At 40.6% G+C, this 25,757-nt stretch overlaps 1 protein-coding gene across 7 annotated transcripts in view; it reads right to left on the reverse strand.

Annotated features, from left to right (window-relative positions):
- Positions 1-25,757, reverse strand: part of VPS13D (vacuolar protein sorting 13 homolog D) — a 78,630-nt gene that overhangs the window by 16,970 nt on the left and 35,903 nt on the right. For all 7 annotated transcript variants that reach the window (XM_082069622.1, XM_082069623.1, XM_082069620.1 and 4 more), the window contains 21 exons: positions 24,965-25,212; positions 24,086-24,277; positions 23,832-23,958; positions 23,353-23,495; positions 22,549-22,679; positions 22,125-22,300; positions 21,878-22,001; positions 20,875-21,110; positions 20,026-20,134; positions 19,506-19,666; positions 19,045-19,153; positions 18,511-18,690; positions 18,147-18,263; positions 17,156-17,305; positions 16,246-16,395; positions 16,056-16,152; positions 15,030-15,178; positions 13,150-13,284; positions 12,664-12,831; positions 2,233-2,365; positions 1,055-1,250 (listed from right to left, as the gene is read on the reverse strand). In XM_082069622.1, coding sequence (XP_081925748.1) covers positions 1,055-1,250; positions 2,233-2,365; positions 12,664-12,831; positions 13,150-13,284; positions 15,030-15,178; positions 16,056-16,152; positions 16,246-16,395; positions 17,156-17,305; positions 18,147-18,263; positions 18,511-18,690; positions 19,045-19,153; positions 19,506-19,666; positions 20,026-20,134; positions 20,875-21,110; positions 21,878-22,001; positions 22,125-22,300; positions 22,549-22,679; positions 23,353-23,495; positions 23,832-23,958; positions 24,086-24,277; positions 24,965-25,212 — 3,231 coding nt within the window. The remainder of the gene's footprint in view (positions 1-1,054; positions 1,251-2,232; positions 2,366-12,663; positions 12,832-13,149; positions 13,285-15,029; positions 15,179-16,055; positions 16,153-16,245; positions 16,396-17,155; positions 17,306-18,146; positions 18,264-18,510; positions 18,691-19,044; positions 19,154-19,505; positions 19,667-20,025; positions 20,135-20,874; positions 21,111-21,877; positions 22,002-22,124; positions 22,301-22,548; positions 22,680-23,352; positions 23,496-23,831; positions 23,959-24,085; positions 24,278-24,964; positions 25,213-25,757) is intronic.

The raw sequence follows: 25,757 nt of genomic DNA on the forward strand, positions 1-25,757 counted from the left end.
TACATCCGACGCATACATGTAAACACGTGCATTTTCACAACAAAGTGCACCCAGGTTCAGTCTGCACAGTTTCCTGCACCTCACACTTCATTAAGCGTATTGTTCTTTACTGAAACACTGAGGGCAGAGACTTCAGGATTCCAAATGTGGTGTAAGAGAACACAGGAAACTGAAAAGCTAAAGGGGAAGACAAAACAACCAGAAAGCCCAGCATTTTGCAGACATTTTTCTCTAAGCTTTCTGACAATAATACCTACTTAGGATTTTCTTTCACTTCTTCAGCACGCAGAGCTCATGTACATGCAACAGGACTTCCTGGCATGTACTGTGATATAAAATAAACTCTTGGCCACAAAGAGTAAAAAGAATCTTCTCTCAGAGCAGCCTTTCTAGAGCTCAGCCCTTTCCCTCTTCCACATTCATAGGCAGTGCTAATGAGCACTCATTTACTTCAAACATAATCACCGTAATTCTGTAGAGCCCACACTGGCTTGGCCCTGAGCACAGGAAGGAAGCCAAAGCATCTGTCCTGATGTGCTGACACTTCACATCCACATGTGGATGGGTAAACAGAAGAACATGTGGACATATATCCACACTTTTTGTGAGAAAATTAGAAGATAATGACACTAGATTGATGCCAGAAGTCTCCAAACCTTTCAAGAACTGTTTTTCTACACAGCTAAATGGAAGCTGGAGGTAGAGCAGGGAGAACTCTTCCATTCCAACTCTGCATAAGAATTCCGTGGTAGAAGTTTAATCTCATTACATAGAGCCTTTTACATTTTTTGCTTTAATCTAATGCTGTAGCTTAATAATTCCTATTTTATGTTGCAGCTTTTCCGTGCAAATTTCAGTCGTTATAGTAAATGCCATCTATTAAAGAAAAGGCAAATCGAATGAAATGGGCTACAGCACTAATAACAGCTCACAGTAAATTTGATTAAGTTATTGTTTCTTTGGGCAAGGAAAGATAATTAGATCAGAAATTGCAGCAGGTATTAATACGTATTTTTCCAGTACTATTGATCAGAAATACGAAGCAGTTACTGACCTGGGGCCGCTCAGCGTCGCCGTGTCCCTCACGGCCTGGGCAGTTTCCGACGCGAAGTCCAGGGCTCCAGCCACAGGTTTGGTGACGGTGCCAACCAGCCCTTTCCCGAGGCCCGAAATGAAACCACTGACACCTCCTTCAGTTTTCACACCTTCGACTGTTGAAGTTATTACACTTGTCAATCCTCCAATGATCCCTGGCAAAGACAAGAAGAGCAGAGTAGGCCAGAAATATTGAGTCTACGAATTCCAGAGCCTTGTCCCAGCTGGTGCCGTCTGCCTGAGTGATTTACTGTCACGCTTGACAGAAATGTGCTGTGCATTTAATGTCATACAAAAACTGCCTCAAAACTGATTACATTAGCTCGTAACTTTATACTTTGTATATGTAGTATACACACGCGCACACCTTTCTCATGATCCATTTCAATGCCTGTGGTGTCTCTTTACGACACAAGTCCAGCCTAAAGACTTTTGCTCAGCACAGAAGAGGTTGCTGCTTTAGTGAAAGCCACGTTATCTTTACACAGGCTGCAACAGTTGCACTAAAAGAATGACATTTAAACAAACTGAGACAAGATGATGCAAAATATAAATATTTGATTTAAACTTGGCTGGTATTGATTTAACTTTCTTCAACAGATAAATCATGAACTAAATTGATGTGAGATTCTGGCTAAATTAACACTAGTCCACTGCCTTTTACACAAACCCATTTCTCTAGTACCTAGTAAACCCCAGGCCACAAAATAACCCAACTGGTGAAATGTTCCTTTAAGCTGATGTACCAATTCTGGGGAAACTCGGATTTCTGGAACTGAAAGCAAACTTAAGAAAGCTACAATCCAGACATACTCATTTTTATTCTCATGTCTGGCCCTCAAGAAGGCTGTTTGCATGGGTATTTTATGCCTATACAAAGAAACTGTGATTAACTTTGAAATTTCATTTTAATTTGCAAAAAAGCTTTTACCTTATTCTAAAATGTAGTTTCTGTCATCTTAAAAAACAAACAATCCTCCCACCCTGACCTGCAAGCATTCAAATTCAAATATAAAGCCAGTGAGAGCTCTGCTTCCCTGGCTCCAAATAATCATCCAAGAGAAATACAAACTGTTCTTTTCAATCTGATCATTATTTTTTGGAGAGAAGCGAGTTAAAATGACAGCTGAGGGTTACCATGTGCAAGCCCATGGATTCCAGCTACAAGATGTTCTCCACTCGTTGCAGCATGATACCGAATGTATTCTCGTTCCGTTTGATGTCTGTTGTCCATTGTCTTTCCCAAACCATCTGATAAGGTCCCAGCGAACTGTAAGAGAGGAAACTTTCTGTTATTAAAAGAACAAAAGGTGTTTCCCTTATGCAGATTTACTGAAGAAAATTCTTAGATTCTTGTGAAATACAGATTTATACAACTCATTTGTTACACATACAGAGTCACTCCAGCTTTTTTGCCACATTGACCTGTGCTTTCCATTGGTGCAACTTAAATCCTCAGGTAAGAGTCAAAAACTAAGTAGGTGCCCAACCACAGTGGTCTGGCCAAAATAAATGAAGCCTGTGAAGGACGCACCAGTGACCCAACTGTAACCTTTCAAACACTCACAAGAATGTTATTTAGATACAGAGCTGTTCTTCTGCAAAGATATGTGAAATGCCTCGGGGCGAATATGCCTGTCATGAAACTAAAACATTTGCAAGAGTTAATTAAATTCTTTTTTAGTAACACAACGTAGAGATGGCTTTATTGTGACAAGAGTTGGTGGGGGAGCCGTGCAGGTCCTCTGCGGCACACGGGCTGTGTTGACGGGCACTGTAAAACAAGAGGCCAAGAGAACCCTGAATGTGTGTCAGGAGCATTTTTATTCCTCATACTTTCTTTTAACAGTACGGGGGAAGACTTGAGACATGGTTACAGATAGAAAAGGACACCTAAGTCCAAACAGGATTTGTTCTGAGATTTCTGACCATTACTGAGCACCAGTCAATGGAAAAGCAGCAAATAAACATGATCTATTGTGATCTGTTGACCTTTAGTTTGACGTAATCAGATATAAAACAGAAGCTTGGTCCAAGGAGGGAGGTGAGAAAAGGCAACAGAACCCCTGAAACCTTACCTCATAGTCAGGATGTTATTCTAGAAAGGGACTCCTAGCAGGCATTTTCCTGGAATAACCTCCAAATACGAGCTACTCTTTGGTTATGTGTAGTTGTTCATCTTCTGTACCTCCCTCCACTAGCATTCTTACAATCTTCTTTCAATAAATGAACTTTTCCCCCCTCTCCTCCCCAAGGAAAGATAATTTAATGCTTTGTTGTGTCTTAGACGAGGGCTGGGGAATGTACCAGGTGCCAGAGGAATGTCCAAGATCCCCGATGGCTGCAGCAGCGGTGGAATCACTGCTGATCCCAGCTCCTCCACAGTGCACGGCTGCTTCACAACTGCGCTTTGCAAGGCTCAGGTTGTTGCAAGTACCATCTCCTTTGCATCTGTATTACTCATGGTTAAAACCCTATGCGATTAAAGTGTGCACCAGAAGACAACTAAAAACTGGTGTGAAATTATGATTAAAAAAGAAACAAATACTTAACTTATGTGCTTGATACAGTGACAAATTTCCCCTCCTTTTTCTGTTTTTCCAAGGCTGCATTTCTTTTTTACCAATGAGATGGTTGCCTCATTTTAGATGCGTCTTTCCAGCTCAACAACAAACTGTCCAGTGGCTCCAGTTATCTAAACAAGCAGACTTTTACATCATGAATGACAATGAAATCCCATGACCCTTCTTGTGACTTGATCCTACAGACACTGAACAGAGCTTAGCTATCGCTGACTCAATTACTCCTGACCTCTTTGTGAACTTCATGTAGATGTTATTTTTTTTAAATTAGCCTACAGATACAGACCAACCTGAAGATGCCTATTAACCATATTTAAGGTTGTTGGGTTTGTTTGTTTGCTGTTTTATTTTTCTGCACAAATAGTCTAAGAGGATTAGAGTAGTTGCTATAAAAATTGGAAGGCTCGACAGACCTTCAAAATTCAAACCTCGTTAAGGAATCTGTCAAGGCCTGAAAATGATTTTTCCAGAACACAATTTGAAATTTACATTAGTGTGTGATCAGACACCCAGCCAGCGGGAATAAACCAGCTTATTAATATCGATCAGACCTGGTAAGCTCTCCTTCCAGCTTTGGTTTCCTTCCCCCCTGCCCCCTCTAAACTGGTCAGCCCCACTTTCCAGCTTGCCCAGTACATGCAATCCAGTCTTGCCTCAGAATTTGGCACCTAATAGTCAGTAACAATTCTGGTTTACTGTACAGAAAGAATCCCATGTCATAGTAAATGATTCTCTTAGTAGGAAAGAAAAAAATCACGTGCACATAATTTAAAGTCATAGTCTGCATGAACTGTAAAACCAGTAAAACGGAGACTCACTCTCCCTGAAGATATTATTACCCTCCGTAAGCCGGGGCACACTGGCCTTGGCTGATCCTGTGTAGCCGCCAGTAAAGAGACGATTAATAATTTCTTGTTCTACATTTCCGTGGTGTCACCAATCAATATTAACTCTCTACCATAATCTGCAAAAGCACTTGCAATACTGTCTGTACAAGTGTTAAGATTTTTTGGGGATTTTTTGGTGCTCACGTTTTTCTTTTTAAAAGCCCAATAATTGAAGTTTTGCAACAAAAAACTTTTAGCCCTATGTATCCTTTGCTGTTTCAAGCAACAGAAGAAAAACAAAACCATCCAAATACGGTGTTTGTGAATCAAAGCCGGTGCCAAACACTAAGGCTTATGGGGCACAAGAAGAATTCAAAGCAAATGAAAACTAATTCTAGACTTTGTACAGCATGTTTCCTCCAAGCCAGATGTATGAAGCACACGGCATGGAAATAAGGTTGAAGTAATCTTTTAAAGGCTTTTTAAGCTCTTGGCACTGGCTGGTTCTCTAAGGACATCCCAAAAGGATAAATACACAATTATGACTTTAGTCCAAACATTCCATTCTAATTCTAGCACCAGAGAATGGTACATTTGCAAATATTATTGACTGAGCAAAGCAGAACATTCCAGGCTGGAATTTTAAGGGAGAAAGTGATGAAATTGAATATAGGTCAGTTATAACTTCTGTGCAAACCTCACAATGAACTGCATTTAAATTAGAAATCACAGGGCTTACTTGGTTCTCATCTTTGCTTTGCAGAACTCCTTTAAAAAGGAGCTCTTTGTTGAACTCCATTCGGCTTTCACCCCAAACCACCTTTCAGAAAAACCCCGAACACCACACGCTGATGATGTTCATACACAGACGGCTTGAAAGGAACAAACAAATCAGTGCATACCGTGAACCTGACAGAAATATAATACAGTAAATATCAGCCCCAAAATATATATTCTTATACCAAATGTTTCACACAGAACGTTATTTTTACAAGTTTTTTAGAAAAATACTAATAAGCTGCCTTTTTAGCACTGTGACCCTCTCTAAATTACTGACAACCAAGAGGAGGCAACAGCTTTTCCCAAACATGTTTCTTGAGATTCTCTGCAGCATCCTCGACCCCTATTTATGACACATAAAGGAAAGGAGGTTTAATTAGCTCACATCCCATCGTTAACTAAGCTTCCTAATGCATCCTGACAATGGCATGTTAGCTGGGTAATCCTGGAGCCCCCTGATGTGCCGCCTGTGTGGACACCCCAGGAGCTGGGTGTCCCAGGGCAGCCCCGTTGTGTCCCCAGGAGCTGGGTGTCCCAGGGGAGCCCCGTTGTGTCCCCAGGAGCTGGGTGTCCCAGGGCAGCCCCGTTGTGTCCCCAGGAGCTGGGTGTCCCAGGGGAGCGCCCGTTGTGTCCCCAGGAGCTGGGTGTCCCAGGGCAGCCCCGTTGTGTCCCCAGGAGCTGGGTGTCCCAGGGCAGCCCCGTTGTGTCCCCAGGAGCTGGGTGTCCCAGGGCAGCCCCGTTGTGTCCCCAGGAGCTGGGTGTCCCAGGGCAGCCCCGTTGTATCCCCAGGAGCTGGGTGTCCCAGGGCAGCCCCGTTGTGTCCCCAGGAGCTGGGTGTCCCAGGGGAGCCCCCACTGGGTCCCCAGGAGCTGGGTGTCCCAGGGGAGCCCCCACTGGGTCCCCAGGAGCTGGGTGTCCCAGGGCAGCCCCGCTGTCCCCAGAGCCGCCGGCCGGGCCGGTGGCTGCCCCAGGCCCCCCAGCAGGTGCCCGCTGGTGAGCGGGTTGTGTTACCGGCGGAGCGAGTGATCCCCGCAGGAGCTGCCGCTGCTCTGCAGACACACAGGGCCGGCAAAAGTCCACAGCATGAACTTGGAATGACCCCAGTTGCAGAGTCACTGGCGGGTTCATCTGGAGGACAACTGCGCTTTATTAAACAACTAATACTCTTAACAGATAATTCCCCAACCCCCAGCTTTAACTCTTGCAAAACCTTAAGGTCTTCCTGTTTGTTTATTTTTTGGGATGGGAATCATTTGCTCTCCTTCACCCCCTCCTTAAAAACTCCTCTATATACTGCAAACCTGCGAAAAAGCCTGCACTGATCTAGTCCAGTTCCCTGAGTTAATATGTAACAACAATGTATTTAGAGGGCACAGATGAAGTTTGCTATTGACCATCACCTATACCAACCGTTTGCATTCTCTCCCAGCTGTACACCCGCAGGCAGGCTCTTCCCAGCCAGATTTGTTTTCTGTGACCACACTGGGGATCTGAAAGAACATTCTATTTAAAACCTCACAGCTTTTCTGTGTTCCAGTAGATTTCTGAAGGGAACCTAATGCAAACGTGTTAATTCGGCCTGCCATCGTGTGTACGGCGTAAAGAGCAAATAACTCGCATTGGGATCTGTTGAACTGATGCCAATGATCTATAGTTAAAGCTTTGGAAGGTACCTTGGCCATCTCCTGCTGACATAAAATACTGTCTTCCTCAGGGATATACAGCCAAGGAATTTCTAGTTAAATCTGTACTATTTAATGTATTCTACACAACTATGTAAGTTTATATATAGAAAAGGGAGGGATAATTAGCCTCTTGTCAAGACTAAAGTAATTAATTTCAAACCCACACCCCATTTTTTCTCCTTCAGATGCTAATTGTGATATATGGGATATATGTGCCTGTTTTCATGACATGCTAACCATTCAAAAACTGTAGGTTAAGATCTAATTTCATCCCTATGATACATGTTTATTTCTCATTTCACAGTTTGTGATTTGGCAACATTTTGCATACCACATTTTAAATTCTCCTTTTTTCACTTAATTCCCCAATGACTCAGCAAAACGGGAACATTGTATTTTGTTTTGCAAGAAAATCAGCTGGTAAAACCATTTGCAATAAAGCTCTAGAGCAAGTGAAAAACCTACAGCTTTCTAAGCCCTCCTTTTCTAATTGTCAGGATGGTCACTTGCAGATTTCTGTGTAGAGCTGAGCATCTGGCTGCAGTTGTTGCTGCAAAGTTGCAGGATTCTCATTGTCTACTGAATAATTTCTCCTGGAAAAGGCTCATTCAGAGCTACCACCAGCGTGTCACAGTTTGATTCTGAATGTGCACATTTGAGACACCAAGTCCAGATCAAAACAGTTCTTCCCACAGCACCAGCTTTGTTTCATCTTACCCATGCCCATTTCTCCACAGAAAAATAGGCTGTAGTCAAAGCACGCTCACAAACACTTTGTATAAGAAGCTTTGTAAAAGAAGAGCTGAATTTAACCCCAATAGTGATGAAAACTCTCAACCAGGATGCTGGCCACACACATTTATCCCTTGGTACAAATGAAAAACAGGAAGAACAAAATAATACTTCAAACTTCTCAAAGACTATCCTTTATCCTAAAACCTCTTTCAAACATACTGATCACAGATACCAGATGTTCCGCACATAAAAAAGGACACTTTCCATGGCTTTTCATTGTCACTAATTGGCTATAAAGCTTGCTGTCTTTTAAAACTGCTAGGAAAATGGCCTCATTATAATGCTCCTCCCAGCACTGGAAATTTCTGCCTGGGAATTTCAATTACTTTCCATCTCATAATCTGCACATTTTCATCCAGATTGCTTCTGCTCGGCTGCTCTGTGAATGAAAGGCGAGTTACACTGGGGATGATCTGCAGTGCCACCTGGGTGCGTTACCTCCACAGGCTGCAGTAGCTCCCAGGCAATACTGAGCGAGACACACCAACAAAAATCTCAAGGTTACACTCAGGGAAAGCTTCGTTTGACCTGAACTGTCTCATCGCTCCTAGGAGTAGAAGAAAACCCCTATTCATGACAATTGCTGCTAAATCCCACAAGCTCCTGGACATCCCTTTCAGAGGATGACGGGCAACTTCCCCAAAGTAAAACTCGAATCTGTGAAGCTGCCCAGAAAGACAACATGTATTCCAGCCTCATTTTTGTCCAGAATGAGACTGCCAGCAATCATACACATTCTGGTGTTCACAGGTAAATGGAAGAGTAGGGAGTCAAAATCCTGAAAATATAAAATGGTAGGAAACTCAGAAGTCGAAAGCCACCATGACCCTTTCTACATTATCAGTTGACTATTTTGTTTTACATCTCCTGCCACCATGTACTTCTCTCCTGAGGCTTCATATGCAAAGGCTTTTGTCAGAAATTTCCTGTCACCAAGATACGGTTGTAGTTTCAGCTACCTGGTTTGCATTTTGAGCTAATATTCCTAGAACTACTGAACCACAGCGTGTCCAAAGATGCGCAAATGCCAGTTGTTCTTGGTTCTGAATGGTCTCAAGAGTGGTTGGTTATATAAAGTACGAAACATTAAACAAAAGGAAACCATCAGCTTTGACTGCTTTAGAAACATTTCTGCTTGTTCCTGGGTAGAACCCGTTTAAACTGTACCTACACTCGGAGCTCTGCTGTTTCTACCTCTCACCTTATTTATTGCCAGTTTTGTTAACTTTCTGCAAGTCAAACACTTGGTCATGATTTGTTTTTAAATAATCCCTTTATTACTTCCTCTTCACTTTCCATTCAGTTATCTTTATTTTTCTGTCATTGCCAACCACTTGAGATTCTGCTTTGATTTATCTTATAACATTGGGTTAAAACTACTATTTCCCTCTGTGTTGCTTCCATGCTCCTTTTCTACAAATGCCTCCATGTCAAACATTCACTTGGAGCAGTATTTGTATGCTTACTAGTGTTATAATTTTCTTACCTGGTTCCAACACCCTGCTCTTTTTATATCTCTGGTAATCACTTAAACACCTCTGAACTGAATTAACACTCTGAACTGATTTAAAATAAATACATGAAATGAAAGCCTGGAGCAGAAGTTCATTTGTGCCTCTTCCTCAGCCATAAAAGAAACAAACACCCACCACACTACTTGTTGCAGCTCCTCCATAAGCGAGTTTTGGCCAGCGCCCCCGAGCACTGCGGGCTCCACAAACTCCCAACAGGGAAATGCAGCCCTGGCTGATGCTTCAGCTTTCCCTAAAAAGCCTCATTACATTTCTCACTGGAAACTTCAAAGTTCAATATGAAAATTAGGCTCTTTCAAGAAGTTAAGTAAATTATTTTTTTCAGGAGGAAGGGAGGGATATAAGAATTATTCCCATTCTCTATATATATATATCTCCAGAAACAAACACCCGTGTGGGTCAGCACAACACCTATTTGCCAGTAATAGAAACAACCAGGCTTAATTTTCCATTTGGAGAACACAAGCTCCAGAACATTTTTGCTCAGATGCTAACTCAGTGTTCAATATTCATTTCTAATTGAAACGATGATGAAACAGGAATAATTTAGGATTTAGTACTATCACGCCTAACGGGGGAAATAAAAAGTGTGGATGCCAAGAATGCAAGACATTTCTACGCATATGGCAACTATAGAAGTCTCCATTCAGAAGGAATGAAATTCCCTCAGGTGTCTATATTTAGGATCAAAGCACTTTTTAAAATACAGAACTTGGAGTCTCCAAGGGATAAAAACTACAAAACTGTCTGTAGTGAACTTTATTTAACCTACGCTTTTGTGCCAACTTAAATACAGTGCATCTCTCCACTTGAAAGAAGGCATTACCCACTGCGTGTTCTGAAACGCATGGAAAAGCCATTACAGGGATAATCAACAGAACTATAAAATAGAAAAGCAATAAAATGACAAAACCAGATACAACTCAAACAGCTTACTTTTCAATACACTCAAGCAGCGTTACTTTGAAAGTGATGATTATAGTATTAAAGTTTATCTGTCCACTCATGCCTTAAAAGCTAACTCGTCTTCAAATCTAGGGTAGATTTTTATGTAGGACACTTTAAAAGTCAGGTGCCCACACAACCCAAATGGGTACTTTCCCCCGCCATCAGTTTATGGGCAGAAGACAGAACCACATCCCTTTGGCTGCACTGGTTACCAGCCCCCTCAACTACAGCCCAGCTGAATCAGGTCAAAATTCATGCAGTGAAAATACACTTCAAATACTTTCCCTACAGCGAGCACCAACAGCAAGACGAAAATGACCTGTTGTTTCAGTCATGTTCTTCTTGAGTAATTGAATATTTTGCCCCACATTTTTTAAATTTACCAAAACTTCACATGTCCTAGACAGGGTCACAAAGGATATACATGGCACAGTAGAAAGGAGTAAAAGACAAAGTTCTGCACTGTACCATGTACATAACATATCACAAATTGGACGTGAAATGTCAATTTTTTATCATATGGACATTCCCGGCTTAGTTTTCTAGCAGACTGAGATGCCTAAAAGCAGTGCAACATATAGTGAAGAAATAATCCTGATTATTTGAGACTTTTTACCATCTTTTTTAATGTAGCAGAGTTAAGATCCATCCTTTGGAAGGAGGTTTAATTAAGAAGTTCCATAATGTACTATTAACCCTTCCTAAATGATCTGATTCTCTCCTTGTTCTAAAATGACAAATACATAATCTATATAAAAAGTTTTTAAAGGGAACTGTGTGAGATTTGTATCACAGACGTTTTGGATATATCAAGGAGGGAAAAAAAATACCTGGGAAGACAGATAAATAGGACATGGGGTGATTTTCAAAGGTATAAATGGGAAGCAGGCACTGAGCTCCAGTTGAATTTTGAAAGGAGTTCAGCATCCAACTGCCCCTCTGCCTTTGAAAATCTCCCTTCACAAAACCCTTGGTTACAAATGACTCCAAAGTTCAAAGAATGACCTTGCCCTTGTGGGAAACGCAGGAAGGCTCGTGCCTTTTAAAGAAAGATTTATGAGACTGTTGCTGCAGATGTGACTGCGATGAGGAAACAACACTTTATAGAAAGGAAACTCTAAAGAAACAGACTCTATTGGGTGGAGCGGATGGGTCACCAGAGACCAGAACCACGAGTACAAAGTTTGGACAGAGCCGCTGCTCTGCACAGATGGACGCTGCCCCGCGCAGCTCCGCACATCACCCAGCGCTGGGTCAGCCTGCGCTTGAGCGCTGAGCAGCACAGTCAGCTGGTGGGGGAAAGACAGGAATACCCACACCATGGCATTTTGTTTGAGCTTCTTGAAATTGTCCAAAATGGGCTAATGCTGGGAACATGGTAATTATGACAGAGATGGTTGAACCACAAGGAAAGATGACTTAAACCTTCTCCGGTGTACAGACATGGACAAACTTACCTGTGTGGAAAATGGACATAATAGGAAGTAAAGAATTTTCACAACAACAGATTCTAACAACACGTCCTTATATGAAGAACATATTATTCTAGTTCTACCCCCGTTCACAAAGTTCATTTACAGTACACGCTGACACACCATGTTATGTAATGAAAAATATTTCATTTTTTTTTTTGTCCAAGACAACATATGTTTGTTCAGTATCAAGTACATTATCGACCATGATCCAAACCACTTCCTATTGTTGGCTGCTGTGTCAGATCTTACCTCTCTCAGGCACTAAAGATAGTTATTTTCACTGGCAACACAGAGAAAATTGAATTTTCTCCGTCATTATCAGAAAAGCAAAAGAATGTTCACCATGCAGAGACTTTGCAGTTAAACTAAAGATAAATATGTAGCAATCGAGGAATTCCTTAGTTTGTTGCTATGCAGCATAGAACAAAAAATAACTCCAGCATTAGCATAATAATTGATATTCACATCGCCTTAACCACTTTCTAAAAATAAAAATTAACAGCAGGGTGACCATGAGCCAGCACTGGGCCCTTGTGGCCAGGAAGCCAATGGTACCTGGGGTGGGTTAGAAGGGGGTGGTCAGTAGGTCAGAGAGGTTCTCCTGCCCCTCTGCTCTGCCCTGGGGAGACCACACCTGGAATATTGTGTCCAGTTCTGGCCCCTCAGTTCCACTTTAGTTCTCACTATGGTTAACTACTGCATCCAATCTGCAAAATATACGTATATCAATAATGAGGCCTTGAGTGGTTTCGTTGGCTCCTGCAGGGTTTCTGGCATCCCTGAACTGTATATATAGTGTTTCAAAAAAATCTACCCTTCAAATGCAGTTTTTACGAAACAAACAGGGCATAAAGCAATTTAAAGATGGTCAATAATTCTATTTTACCTGTTTCCTGACTACTTTTACTTATTGTTTTAGCAAACTTTAGTATCATAATTGTTACCTTTGCAGCAGAGTTTGATACTCCATGTGTGACGTTTCTTATCAGACCACCAACATTGCCGTATTTTATGAGCCCAGTAACGCCTTCTGAAAAATCATTCAGCAGACCCATAGGGTTGCCAAGGAAATCCACCGAACCCAGAATCCTTGCTGCCTGGCTGAGCAGCTCCTGAAAAATAACAGGGATAATGAAATATCACTTATGGGTCATGTTAACACTACCAAGGTTGATTAAAACAAAAAAAGTCCCACTTGCAACAAAAGCATATTAAAAAAATATCATTTTGCTGAAGAAATGAACACACAAATACCAGTAAGATCAACAAGTGTCATCTCAAAATGCAGTGTACTCTTAGAAGCATGTGATGTTGTTTCTCCATACACCAAAGCACAAACATGTAAATAGTCAAGAAAACATTCCCCTGCCCTCAGTAGAGAGCTCATCAAAAGTAGTTCAGCCTTTGCCACAAGAAAAGCGTACACTCACCTCTTGAAAGTGCTTCAGAATGTCATTAATGATAAACTCCTGAGTTTCATAGGGATGGACCCTGGTGAAAGGATCCAGATTAATCACAGCATCTTCAAATCGGATTAGAGGAAATCCCAGCGTGCTTTTCAATGCCTAATTAAATAAAAGATATTGCTACTTTAATTTTTCTCTCTACTTCTCATTCACAGCACCCAAACGAAACTTTCAATAGGTATCAAACCAAAATGAACAGAAGCTGCTAGAGGAGTCTATCACTGCCAGGCAGACGCTTTCATATGGAGGGCAATCGCTTCAGAAACCTTTCAGGTTTAGCACTTTGCTGTAACTCTTTAAAGTTTAACTAAATTGAACCCTAAATGAATTTCCTTGATACACAGCACAGACAAAACTGGGCATTTTCCACACTGCTGAAGTTCTATGAATGGATTAAGTGTCAGGATGAGCTGGAATAACATACAGAATTTCCTGCAAGCCTGAGGCTCATTTCTTAACAGTATGTGTGGTGGACTGAAATTATTTAAACCAACTTTTTCAGTTATTTTCAAGGAAGAAAACTAAGGTGGTCATTAGACCATGGCCATCTGTTACCCGCACAATCTACGCATTAAAAAAACATTAAAGCTGTACAAGCTATACACCTATATATATACACACAGAAATAAAATAATTGGGGAAAAAAAAAAAAAAAACAAGAAACACGGTATTTTAAGAAAGAAAGAGATTCTTTCTACTTCAGGTCTTGATAATGGAATCTGCACAGTCACTGAGATCAGAAAATCTGAAGGCAGCAAGAAGCCTGATACTTGTGTTCTATCGACATTAATCACAAAGGCATGCTTGGGAGTAATATGAGTTTTTCTGCCATCTGCAGGCAATTAAGGTAAATTACAGGTCTGATTTAATTTTGCAAGTAAGAAAGGACCTATTTATTTTTTCAGTAAATGGATGACTTACTAGAGTAGCCCTCATTATTCACTTGGGTAGGAAGTAATTTCCTGTTTAACTATCAGATATTATATAAGGCAACTTTGTTAATACTAGTACCTAATAAAAATAATCTGTCTACACCAAATTACCAGACAGCAATGGCCAAGCCAGAAACATTAGGGGTAGTTAGAAAAACTTCTACAAAGGCTCTACTGTGATTATTCTCTCCCTCCTACCCTGAACTCTCCTGTGCTACAAAACTGAATGGAACTCTTTCTGTGAAGTTAATGTACAGAATACAGTCAGTGACTGTATTAGGGGAACAAAATGTATACGTCAAGTTTTCTCTTGGGAACAATTCTGGTGGCTGCCAAGACATATCCACATGCAATCATACACCAAAGGCGGTAGGAAAGCCAAACAGAACAGCACGTTGCTCCCTTCTTAAAGACAACCACCCCTGTTTTCTCTCTTTAAATTTGAGATAATCTGGTGATGAGCATTTTTGTGTTGAAACTAAAGGACAAACACATTCAAGACATTGCTGATGTTGTTGAATGGTAAGAAACGTTACAGCTACCTATTGAATTGTCCTCCTTCGCACAAGGGTTGGGAGAAAGCAATACAGGACTGATGATATTCTGGGTCATTTTAGTAGGACGCCATTATATATGCTCATTCCACAACACTAAAACTTCTCTAAAAGCTTGTACGTCTTAATGTCCATAATAATATGGACATAATAACGTCCATAAATAAAAGCCTGGTCAGCATTTCAATTTTGTTATATGAACCCACAAGCTGGATAAGTAGCAGCTCGGCTCCTCCACAGTTGGGAGGGTTTTTTATGGCTTGCTTGGTTGATTTTGTAAATGGAAACTTAAAGCAGTAAGTGAAAAGCTTCTATTCCTCCAACAGGATCTCTTTACTCTGTGAATGCGTTGGCGTACCTTGAGATCCAAAGGCAGTTTGTTGGAAGTAAAGACACTCAGCTTTATCTGAGGCACGCTAATTTTCAGGTTTTCAAAGTAGTATCGCTTTTGTCCTCCTCCTTGTTCCACAACCTTTTCATGAAGGTTTTCATCATACTTTTCGATTTCTGTAACCAGACAAAACATACAAATCAGAATAGACTATATGTAAATAAAGATAAATGCATACTCTGTAAAGAGTTAATAGTTTTCTGTACAAATAAAAAGTATGTGCGACTGCTCGTGTACCCAGCAAAATGACTCATGCCTTGTGACATGGAATTGACCCTTGAGCTCAGGAATTTTTTTTCAGATCTGCCTGTATCTCCAAAAGCTGCATGCATTCATACCTAGATAAAAATGTCATCCAAGTGCATAGTTTATGTTATTTGAGCTTTTCATCTCGCTTCTCATTTATCTTTGCCAGCACACAGGAGGAGACACAAACATAACTATGCAATGGTTTCCTACTGTGTAGTCACAGTCTTACAATATGAACGGAAGAAAACTCGTATTACAATTAAAGTCAAGGGTATGGATGGCACAACCAAAAGGTCAGACAGCCAAAACATTCCTTCACTTAAGCAAGAGCAACTGCCCAAGGAACAAATGAACAGAGATCCCATTTCTAGCCTTGGGTTTAAACAAACAAACGTTACTAAACAAAGTGGTTTGCTAAATGAATAACAGAATTTCTTTTTTTAGGTGAATCCAGATACAGGAACTTCAGCTGAAAGCTAAACTCCTTCCCACCAAGGCTCAGCTCAGCTCAGCACCAGCCACTGTGCACTGGCCACCAGCGCGTCCCTGCCCGAGCGCCGAACAGGCACAGGGACACCAACAGTTTATGGGCACCATGGAGACATTAACCTTCCAGCTTTTTGCTCCTCACTGGAAGTTTCCAAGCAGCTAAGAGTTTGCTAAGTGTTTTGAACTTATTTTATATGCAAAGATCATAATATCCCTGTTCACTGTAAAACTGGTCTTTGTAATTTGATACTGTACCTGATTCAGATCGATCATAGCCAAAGAAACTCAATAGCTTCAGAAGCAGTTTCTCCTCAATTTGAACTGTGAACTTTCGAGCAGTGATCATCAGATGCTACGAAGATAAACAAGACTCAGTTTACAGTATTAACACTAGAAATATAACAGAATAATACCTGCATGGCACAGTCAAAACACTGTGGTTTACCTTGTATATATCTGTCAGTGCATTTTTACTGGGAAATTTCATAGCATTCACTTGCACAGCAGGACCAGTCTCCACAGGTTCATTTTCACTTATCTTAGGTGTCAGAAAGAGCATAAAAGGCCGCGTGGTGCCAATGAGCTGGTTGTCCACCTACAAAAAAACATATTCAGAAATGTCTTCCATCAAAAAAAAACCTGTTACAGCTACTAAAAATCAAAACCTATAATAAAATTGCTATGTTCTCCCTCTTTTAAAAACACAGACAAAACTATTAAACAGCAGCAGAGTTAAGCTATTCCTGCATTGAAGCTTGACTGATGCATGAATGTATCCATCTATCTCATGTAATCTCCATCAGTACCCACAATTCCCCTTTTCCAAGAAAATCTTACTTATTTGGAACAAAATTCTAATAATTTAGAGGAGTTTTTTAGTAGAATAAAAATAGTTTTTACAGTCTTCAGTTCAACTTGTGAATTGTGAATTGTGAATTCCAAAGACTGAACTGAAAACAAAGGTGAAGGCAAAACTCTTCAAAGTCAAACCCAAAATCTAGGTGGAAAATAACATGACAGGTTTATAGTTGTCTCATTTGCCTATGGGTCTATGATTTGTATTGCTGCTTTTTTGTTATGAAATGACAAAGAGCCAAGATCCAGGAAGGGAAAAAAAAAAATCTCAATCTGACCTGTTTACAAAATAGAGATTCTAATTTGCCTAATAGAAATTAACAGCGTGAGGTACAATTGTCTCAGCTATTACTAAGTAAGGAAACTGATGCTAATCAAAACTTCTATGATATTCAGGAATTGAAATCTCAGTAACAGCTCTAAACATTTTTCAAACATTATGGCAACAAAAACTACAGAAGATCCATGAACAACTGAACTTGTTTCAAAATGGCAAATACCTGTATGTCCTGCACACTGAGCTCTAGCACCTGACTTGTCGAGAGTTGTGTGTAGTGGACATTAATTCCTGTGAGGCTTGCAAAGACCAGCTCCTCAGGAACTTTGTTGACCAAAGACAATCCTATTCCACCTTCCAGTTTCACAAGCACCTGAGAAAAGAATATTTGAAGAGGGGAAAAAAACAAATCAAAACTCTAACAAAACAACACTGAAAAAAACGGTGATAATGAACACGTACCTCTAGAAATAAGTTATTTTTTAGACCCATCTCCAGAGAGGTCAAACAGCTCATTAACAATTAGTCTCCCAATAAAGAGCTCACACAGAAAACAACCCTGCCGAAATCCAGGGTTGCAATTCTGCTTGCTATCCTGCTCCTGCCACAGGAGATCCTGAACTCCACCATCTCATGGTTGCTGCAACCAAGGCAGCCCTTGACCTTTACCGCTTCAACCAGACCCTCCTTGTCAGTGAGAATGAGGTCCAGCAGTGCACCTCTCCTAGTCGGCTCCGCCACCCTTTGCATCAGAAAGTTCTCGTCAAGGCACTGGAGGAACCTCCTAGACTGGGGCTGGCCGGCCGAGTCGTCCTTCCAACAAACATCAGGGAAGTTAAAATCCCCCACCACAACCAGGGCCCATGATTGTGAGGCTGCTCTCAGCTGTCTGTAGAGGCCTCATCAACTTCCTCACCCTGATCTGGTGGCCTGTAATAGACGCCCACAACAGTATCACCCTTGCCAGCCTGCCCCTTAACTTTCACCCAGACACTCTCAACTCGCTCCTCATCGTGCCTGGACAATACTCAATACACTGGAGTTGCTCTCTCACATAAAGAGAGTCATACCCAACTTCTAACAATGAAGAGTTTTAACAGGAAAATCTATAAGTTCATAACAAGAGATCATTCATGGGGAACCGTACTGATCTCCTCTAAAATCTAGAAAGGAAAATGGTAAATAAGAGACAGACAGTAGTTGTAATATCTTACTTCTAATTCTTGCTCTGTATCTGGATTTTTTAACTTGCGTAGATCTTGTTCCGTAACCGGAAGTTCTTCTGCTTCGCTGGATGAACGATCATTTCTACGTTGGTTAAAATCCGTTATCTGATAAACAAATAAGTTACTACAATGATCGCTTTCCTATTTATAAATAACAGCTATATTGTCCTACCTTAAAAAAATTATCTTAAAAAAAATTGTTGTAAGTATTTCTGGTTTATGATATTCCCCTCCCCCTTCATATCATTATAAAGGTAACTTTTTGTAAGAATTTAGAGATGCAATACGGATTAAGGTATTTCAAGTACAAGCAAATAATGAAACTAGACTCTAGTTAATGAAGGACATTCACCTGTAGAACTCTAGTTGGCCCATCCGGGATGACTCTAATAGCCAGTACTCCTGATCCAGGCCTCAACTTTTGGTTTATGAACTGCTGTTCAGGTGGAACTGGCCCCAAAAGTTCAAGTGAAGTATCAGGACCAAGAACAACTTCTGCTCCATCACGAAGACCTAGTATTCCTCCCTTTGCCTGGAGAAAGAACGAAGAGTAAGGAAAAAAAAACTAAGTGATGGGTAAAGGCTTCGGATAACTACTTACATACATTAATTTAAAAGTGTATTTTACTCTACTCTTCCTTACTCTTCAGAACTAAAAGAAAAGCAGTCCAGCAGCATTTTACTTGATAAGACATATTATTATTTGAAATTGACAAGAACATTCAAACATGAGTTCAAACCGCAAAACTGTTTGTGCAAGTCTGGTTTCCTCTGTATTCTGAACTTTAGCCCCAAAGCTTTCAGTTCACTTCAATACTAAACCCCAATGACTCTGTCACCTGTATCAGCAACACTCAAAAAAGTTCAACTTTTCATCAGTACTGACCTGGACAACAAGTCCATGGATACCACAGGTCAACTTTCCATCCCGAAAGCTCCATGTCTGGGTGGTGCTGCGCCGCCGATCAGGCTTTCTCAGCATCAGGGGCTCGTACCTGCAATGACAGGGTGCCAGCCGATGCTCAGAGGATTGTAGTGTGCCCGTTTTACTCTGAAGATGTGTTATTGGCAAACACTTCTCTAATTTTGTTCAAGCTCATTTTCCTAATCTCACTTTTGAAGTGCTCTTTTAGCAACCTGCTGCTGAAAATACATTAGCCATGCTTTTAAATATATTTCCAAGTCACAAAAGTGATGAGGTCTGCTCACGAAGTCAGACAAAATCTAGCTCTTCCACATGCCTTCATTGAAATTTCTTTCCTTATTCAGAGAATATGATGTCAAGTGTGCTTTCAAAGACAAGGTTAGACTCTGCATCAGTTTCCTAAGAAAACGTATTTGCAATACCTGTTATCTGTGACTGCTGCCAGACCTGCAATATCTAAAATCATACACGAGTCCACAGACTGAGGAGATGGTTTCTGGGGGTTATGAGGAACTGAAGAACCTTCATGGCAAAGCATTCCTGTGCCCATCATTCTCCAAAGCTGGGATCGTTTTCCTGGCTCCTGTTGCACAAAAATTCAACATTTAGATGAACGCAGCAGTACAGAGCAAATATTTCTGTTCTGTTCTGTTTAGTTAGATGCAGAGCAGTATTTACAAGCTGGTTTGGGGGGACTGGACTGGATGGTCTTTCGAGGTCCCTTCCAATCCCTAACATACTGTGATTCTGTGAAATGTCTTATGCAGAAGCACCACCATAATTCATGCAACTTGAATTGCAATAACCTGTCACTTTCAACGGAGTCTGCCTCCACCCTTTAAAAGTTACCATAAAAATGTTCTTTTTTCCCTTCTCCCAGCATTTGATTTCACTCCAGCACATAGCAACAGCATCTTAACAAAATCAAATGTGTCTTGGTACCTTCTTTTTCAGTACAACTCGTTGAGTCTTTGGAGAAACATCAAGGACAAGCTCTGCATATGCAGCATCCTTATTTGAGGCAACTGGTCTTACATTTGGCTCCTGTAAACTAGAACACCAAGAAAACAGCATCATGTTTATTCAGAGTAGCTGCTTCTTCTGTAGACTGAATTAGATATGTAACAAAATCCAGTCAAGGCAGTTTACACCTCCAGTGTAAACAGACAAAAATGTATATTGGTGGTTTTTCGCTCTTGTTATTTTTGGAATTGCCAGTCTAAGCTGTCAATTTGAGTACATTCTTAAAAGGGGCTTTGATTTCTCACTGCAACTAGGAATGTCACAGGCAAAGCAGATGAATTCCAAAGAAAAATTTCTGCCTTATATTGAGAAAAGCAACAAAGCATGTATCCATCTCCCATAGCTGTTTTCAACAGAATATAAATTAACATGAGTTTAAAATTCACAGGCAAGTCATAAATAGGTATGCCCTGTAGTCAAATGTTCTTCATACGCCAAATGAAATTAAGCCCCCAGATGTGATCCTCAACATCTCTGCTATTCCAAGATTGGACACTGGGATCGTAACAGACACCACATGTGAAATCTTTCTCATTAGGCGATAAAATAAATAATGGTAAGCTGCACCTATAAAGCTAAGTTACCATGACCAAACGAGGTAAGATACACAGCTTATTGTCAGACTAACTTCTGAATTTTGGTGTTTCTTGTGCTTAGCTACAAGGTTTGTAAAAGTTTAGCTGCATTTGAAAATCTTCCAAACGGTGACCATTAACTAAAGAACACCATCCACATTCAAAATGTTTCCTCTAGTATATAAAGGATTACCCTGAGAAAGTATGTGTAGCAGCAATATAAATGAAGTTTTCATAGTAAAGCTGCTTGCTATCTTGGAAGTCGTTCATGCTACAGACAATTTCCGAGGAGCCAGCTCCTTTAACCGTCAGCGTGATAAAAGGTGGTAGAATAGGTTCATCCCACGCGTAATCCAGAGAGGTCATGGGCTTCACCTCAGTGGACAGTCGGGGCTCGACAACGCCGTGCTGATTAAAAACAACCGGGACCTGTAACAGTTATGAAAGACACTTTGGTTTCACACAGAAATTGCGAATCAGACAGTTATTTTGCTACTGTTTGTTCCTTTTTCAGGAGCTGATCACTGGAACACATTCAGCTCACTATACATGTTCTTCCAGTCAGGTCTCAGTTACAGAGAGTCCAAACAGATTTGCTTTTATCTATCATCTGTGGCTCAAATGTCCCACGGCAGCATCTCAAACCCTCCTAATCAAAATTACAAGGCTTGTCCAGTTCTATTTAACAGTTCAGTACCAAAATCCAGACTGAGAACCAGTAACTATTAAGAGCTATCTATCCTGCTCTGATCACAAGGTTGCCAGTAAATTACTGTAAAATATGCGAAGCAAATTCTCTGATTTTTATAATCACTGACACGGAAGCCCAAAGACAAACAAAGTGACAGCAGTAGCTGGAATTCCTTTTAGATCTTATTCAAGTGCTGAAAATAACACAGATTATAAACTATCACCCTAGTACAATTTTCTCATTAGTAATAATGCTCTTCCTTGTACTCATGAAAACCACATTAGCACTGTTATTTGAACAAGATTAAGTAGTTGAGTACTAATTTTTTGTAAAACCTCACAAAATTATAATTATTATATACAAATACCTCTCACTACACACACTTCTATTTTATTTCATTAAGCAAGCTAGTCAGCTCCCTTTTCTAACGAATGTAAAGAAGTCCTACTTTTCTTTTTTTAATTAAAAATAAAAGAAAAAAAATGTATTTATGTTTCTCTCTTACCTTGGAAAAATTGTCTATGCGGAAAGGTGGCGGTAGCTGATCCGTGTCGCTGAACGCAATGCGGTATGTGGCTCCTTGAAGAGTAATTTCTACTCTTAAGAAGTAACATTTTCCCAAGGTGTCCCTGAACAAGAACAAACAAGAGATGTAGGCTTCTGATCTGTGCCACGCACAGTCAGAAGTGTACAATAGCTGCTTCTATCAAAAAACGGAAGTATGCTGCAGAAGATTTATATATCATAGCTACCTCATATTAATATGGAACGAACTGTTTTTGTTGACCTCAAAGCCCCCAGACCAGACGCAGTTCGGAACATCCATTAGTCTCACGCATAGTAGTTGATCATAGTCATTGCGCGGCCAGTGGAACACGACGCTGGAACCAGGAAGTGTGGAGATATAGCCATCAGGATTGGATGTTCCCTAGGAACAGAAATTGGAAACACATATCCTATAGCTATGAAAAAATACAGTATTAACCTATATAGCTCTCAAAAACGAACACAACAATTCTTCTGTTAGGTGGATTCTGGTATTAGAATAATGTTGGAAGATGCTCATAAGTAGCCAATGATACTTTCAAGAATAATGCTTGTGTTCTTTTTGGTTAAAAGATGCTGTGACAAACTACTGGTCTTGTAAAAACAAGTAACAAAAAGCAAACATCTTACCCGACCTCTGGCAAACTCCCGCTGAACAAAGGCAAGCTTGTAGGATGATTTATTATCTAACAGGTAACGGGGCGCAAATGTTACCATGCACGTATCAATGTAACGGCCTCTGCCTTTTTTAACATCAATACCTAGTAATAAAAAAAAAGTTAAAAATAAAGCTATTATTTGCAAGCGAAAACAAATGACATCAGCCACTATAGCACTGAGGATAAAAAAACCCGACTATTTCCAGTCATAAGTAAATCAATGCAAGTAATTGTTCCACTTTTAAACACATGAAAAATTCTTCAAACATCACTGTGGAGTAACTTCCAAACTGTCCTTTAATTAAAAAGTAAAAGTTTCCTAAGGAAGCAAGGAAGACAGAAGTTGCACTCCTCGGCGTCAGCCTACAGAGGCACCACAAAGCAAAAGCTACAGAGGCAGCACACGGCTGAACAACTACAGTACATAGACACTCAAAGTAACCAAAGACAGCAATGAGGTGGCATGTCAAATGTACTTAAAAGTAACATACAGGGGGAATAACGACAAAGAAAGAACAGTTTGTAAATGCAGTTACTAACACTCAACGATGAAATGTAGAAATAAATATAACTGGAAACTGGTTTTTAAGATAATGAATTTCAAAATAAAAGACAAAACAAAACAAAACTATTTTTTGTTTAACAGTCTTCTCTGGACCCTCAAAAACCTCTAACAATCTATCTTTTCCTACTGGAATTGTTCAGTTTCAGTGTTGCTGACATCACGTCTTGCCAAGCTGCACAGTATCTCTCAAACGTTCCTACCAGCACATACCAATGTTATAAATGAGGCCTGGCCGGTTCCCGTGCTGGATCACCTTCAGGGCTCTGACACCGCTCCCACCGTCCAGGGAGAATCCCTGGCACCAGCCCGGCATTCCTTCCGGATGGATTCCCCTTCCAACCCGCATGGTACAACTACGGGTAAGAAGAAAACACAAAGATTTACTCATTTAAATGAAGGATCAGATATCAACATGATGACAGTGATCAAACACATACCCAGATACAAAAAGAACACCTGTGTTTCAATATCAAAGCACTAGAAGCCACAAGAAGTCTCCTCTGGAGTAATTAATTCTGTGTTTTTGCCATAAGCTCTTTTAACATATTGGTCAAGACTCAATGACTGGCATGTAAAAGGTTTGGTCATTTTTAGACTGATTAACCATGACAACATTTGTGTGTCTCTTTTCTTTGAAATACAAAGAAATTTGGAATAAGTTTTTGTGCCCTTCTTGCGGTATTACTTACAGGTTGGGCTGTTCTTTATCAGCGTAACAGAACAGAAGTGGGCTGAGGCTTCGTGCAAGCTCATGTTCTTCAAACTGACCGGCAGCATCTGTTTTTGCATTATCTTGTCTGAAGATAAGTGGTAATCCTTTAAGTAAACACAAAAAATGAAGCGTCAAACTACACTTCACCTTTGCCCAAATTACAATGAGAATGGTAAAAACTAATTCAAAGTAAGGAACGTAAACTATTATAATAAGGTAGTAATATTGTACCTGTTTTGTTGATTAACCAATATGGTGCTGAAATCAGTATTTTTAGAGAACCTTCAGCACGACATATAATCCTTATGGTCAAATTTAGCTGTCGTTTGTTGACATCATACAGTCGCATCCGCACCATATAGTTTTGTGTCCCAGGAGGAATCAACAACTCTTTGCAGATGGGGAAGTTTTCTAGCAATATACCTATGAAAACCAAACCAAACATCACCCATGCAGAATCATTAGATTTTGATAAGCGTATAGCTTGGTGTTTCATATGGCTTCATCTTTCTGAATATTTCATATAGCTTACCCAGATTAACTTTTAAATCTGCCCAGTGTAGTAGCTCCATTCCCTTCAGCACCTTTGTTGCCCCGCGCTGGACTCTCTCCAGCAGTTCCCTGTCCTGCTGGAACTGAGGGGCCACAACTGGACACAATATTCCAGATGTGGTCTCCCCAGGGCAAAGCAGAGGGGCAGGAGAACCTCTCTGACCTACTGACCACCCCCCTTCTAATCCACCCCAGGTACCATTGGCTTCCTGGCCACAAGGGCCCAGTGCTGGCTCATGGTCACCCTGCTGTCCCCAGGACCCCCAGGTCCCTTTCCCCTACGCTGCTCTCTAATAGGTCATTCCCCAACTTATACTGGAACCTGGGGTTGTTCCTGCCCAGATGCAATACTCTACACTTGGGTCACAAGCAGCAAAAATGTTATGTAAAGAACACTGCTTAGGGCTAACTACTGCCTTAGGCATCAGAAGTCCAGTCAGTGTTGAATAATTCCATATGTATTGTCACTAACAACTTTTTCCATCAGAAATAAAACAGTAAAACCAACCAGAATGTTGGGGGAACTTACTTGAAGCGGTATCTGAAAAAGAACCTTACCAAGCTCAATGTTCTGAGATGTGTCAGCTGTGTGCAACACTGCCTCTTTGCCGGGTTTTAACGTCCCATCGATCGGCATTCCCCTAACATAGAACTCGAGTTCACAAGGTAGCAGGTTACAGATCACCACCGTTGGCAAGAGATAAATAGTATGCCCAGGCTGTCTGAAAATCTGTTTAGCACTGTCAGAAAATATGTTGGAAGGCATGTAGTCCGGATAATTTTCCTTCTTTATAGCCACACAAAACCTGTGAAGGCAGATGTACATGAGAAGAAATCAATGAACTCAATGGAGTAATTGAACCCTGTCTGTTTGTACTGCACTAAATCCCTCAACATGCTGTAACTTCAGGACTGATAGCAAACCAGCATTTAGAATTGTTCTCCACATAATCATTTTGGAGTTTGATTATAAGGTGTTTTGTATTTATGCCTAACATTAAGACAACAGGAGTTTCCTGATTTTAATCAAGGAATTTATTTAGTCACTTGACAAACCTCGTCTGTTCAGAGACCTGACAGAAAATGGCTTTTGCAGATTACCCACTTCAAAACCAGCTTCCATAAACTGGCAGAAACATGTTATCAACTGTTACTAAAAAGAAATTGTAACTATTAAACTATAAACATATCCTTGAAAATAAATGCTGAACATGTCCTGCTTGCTTTGGCCATCTGACACTTCAGTTTTTCATTAGTTAAGTAAAAAATTAGGTATGTAAACCATTTTAAATATTTTTCCTCCCTGTTAAGAAATGAAGGATAGAACTGACACACAGTAGTAACTATATAG

This window comes from Streptopelia decaocto (genome assembly GCF_964273445.1).
Source record: "Streptopelia decaocto genome assembly, chromosome: 20".
Lineage (NCBI taxonomy): Eukaryota > Metazoa > Chordata > Aves > Columbiformes > Columbidae > Streptopelia > Streptopelia decaocto.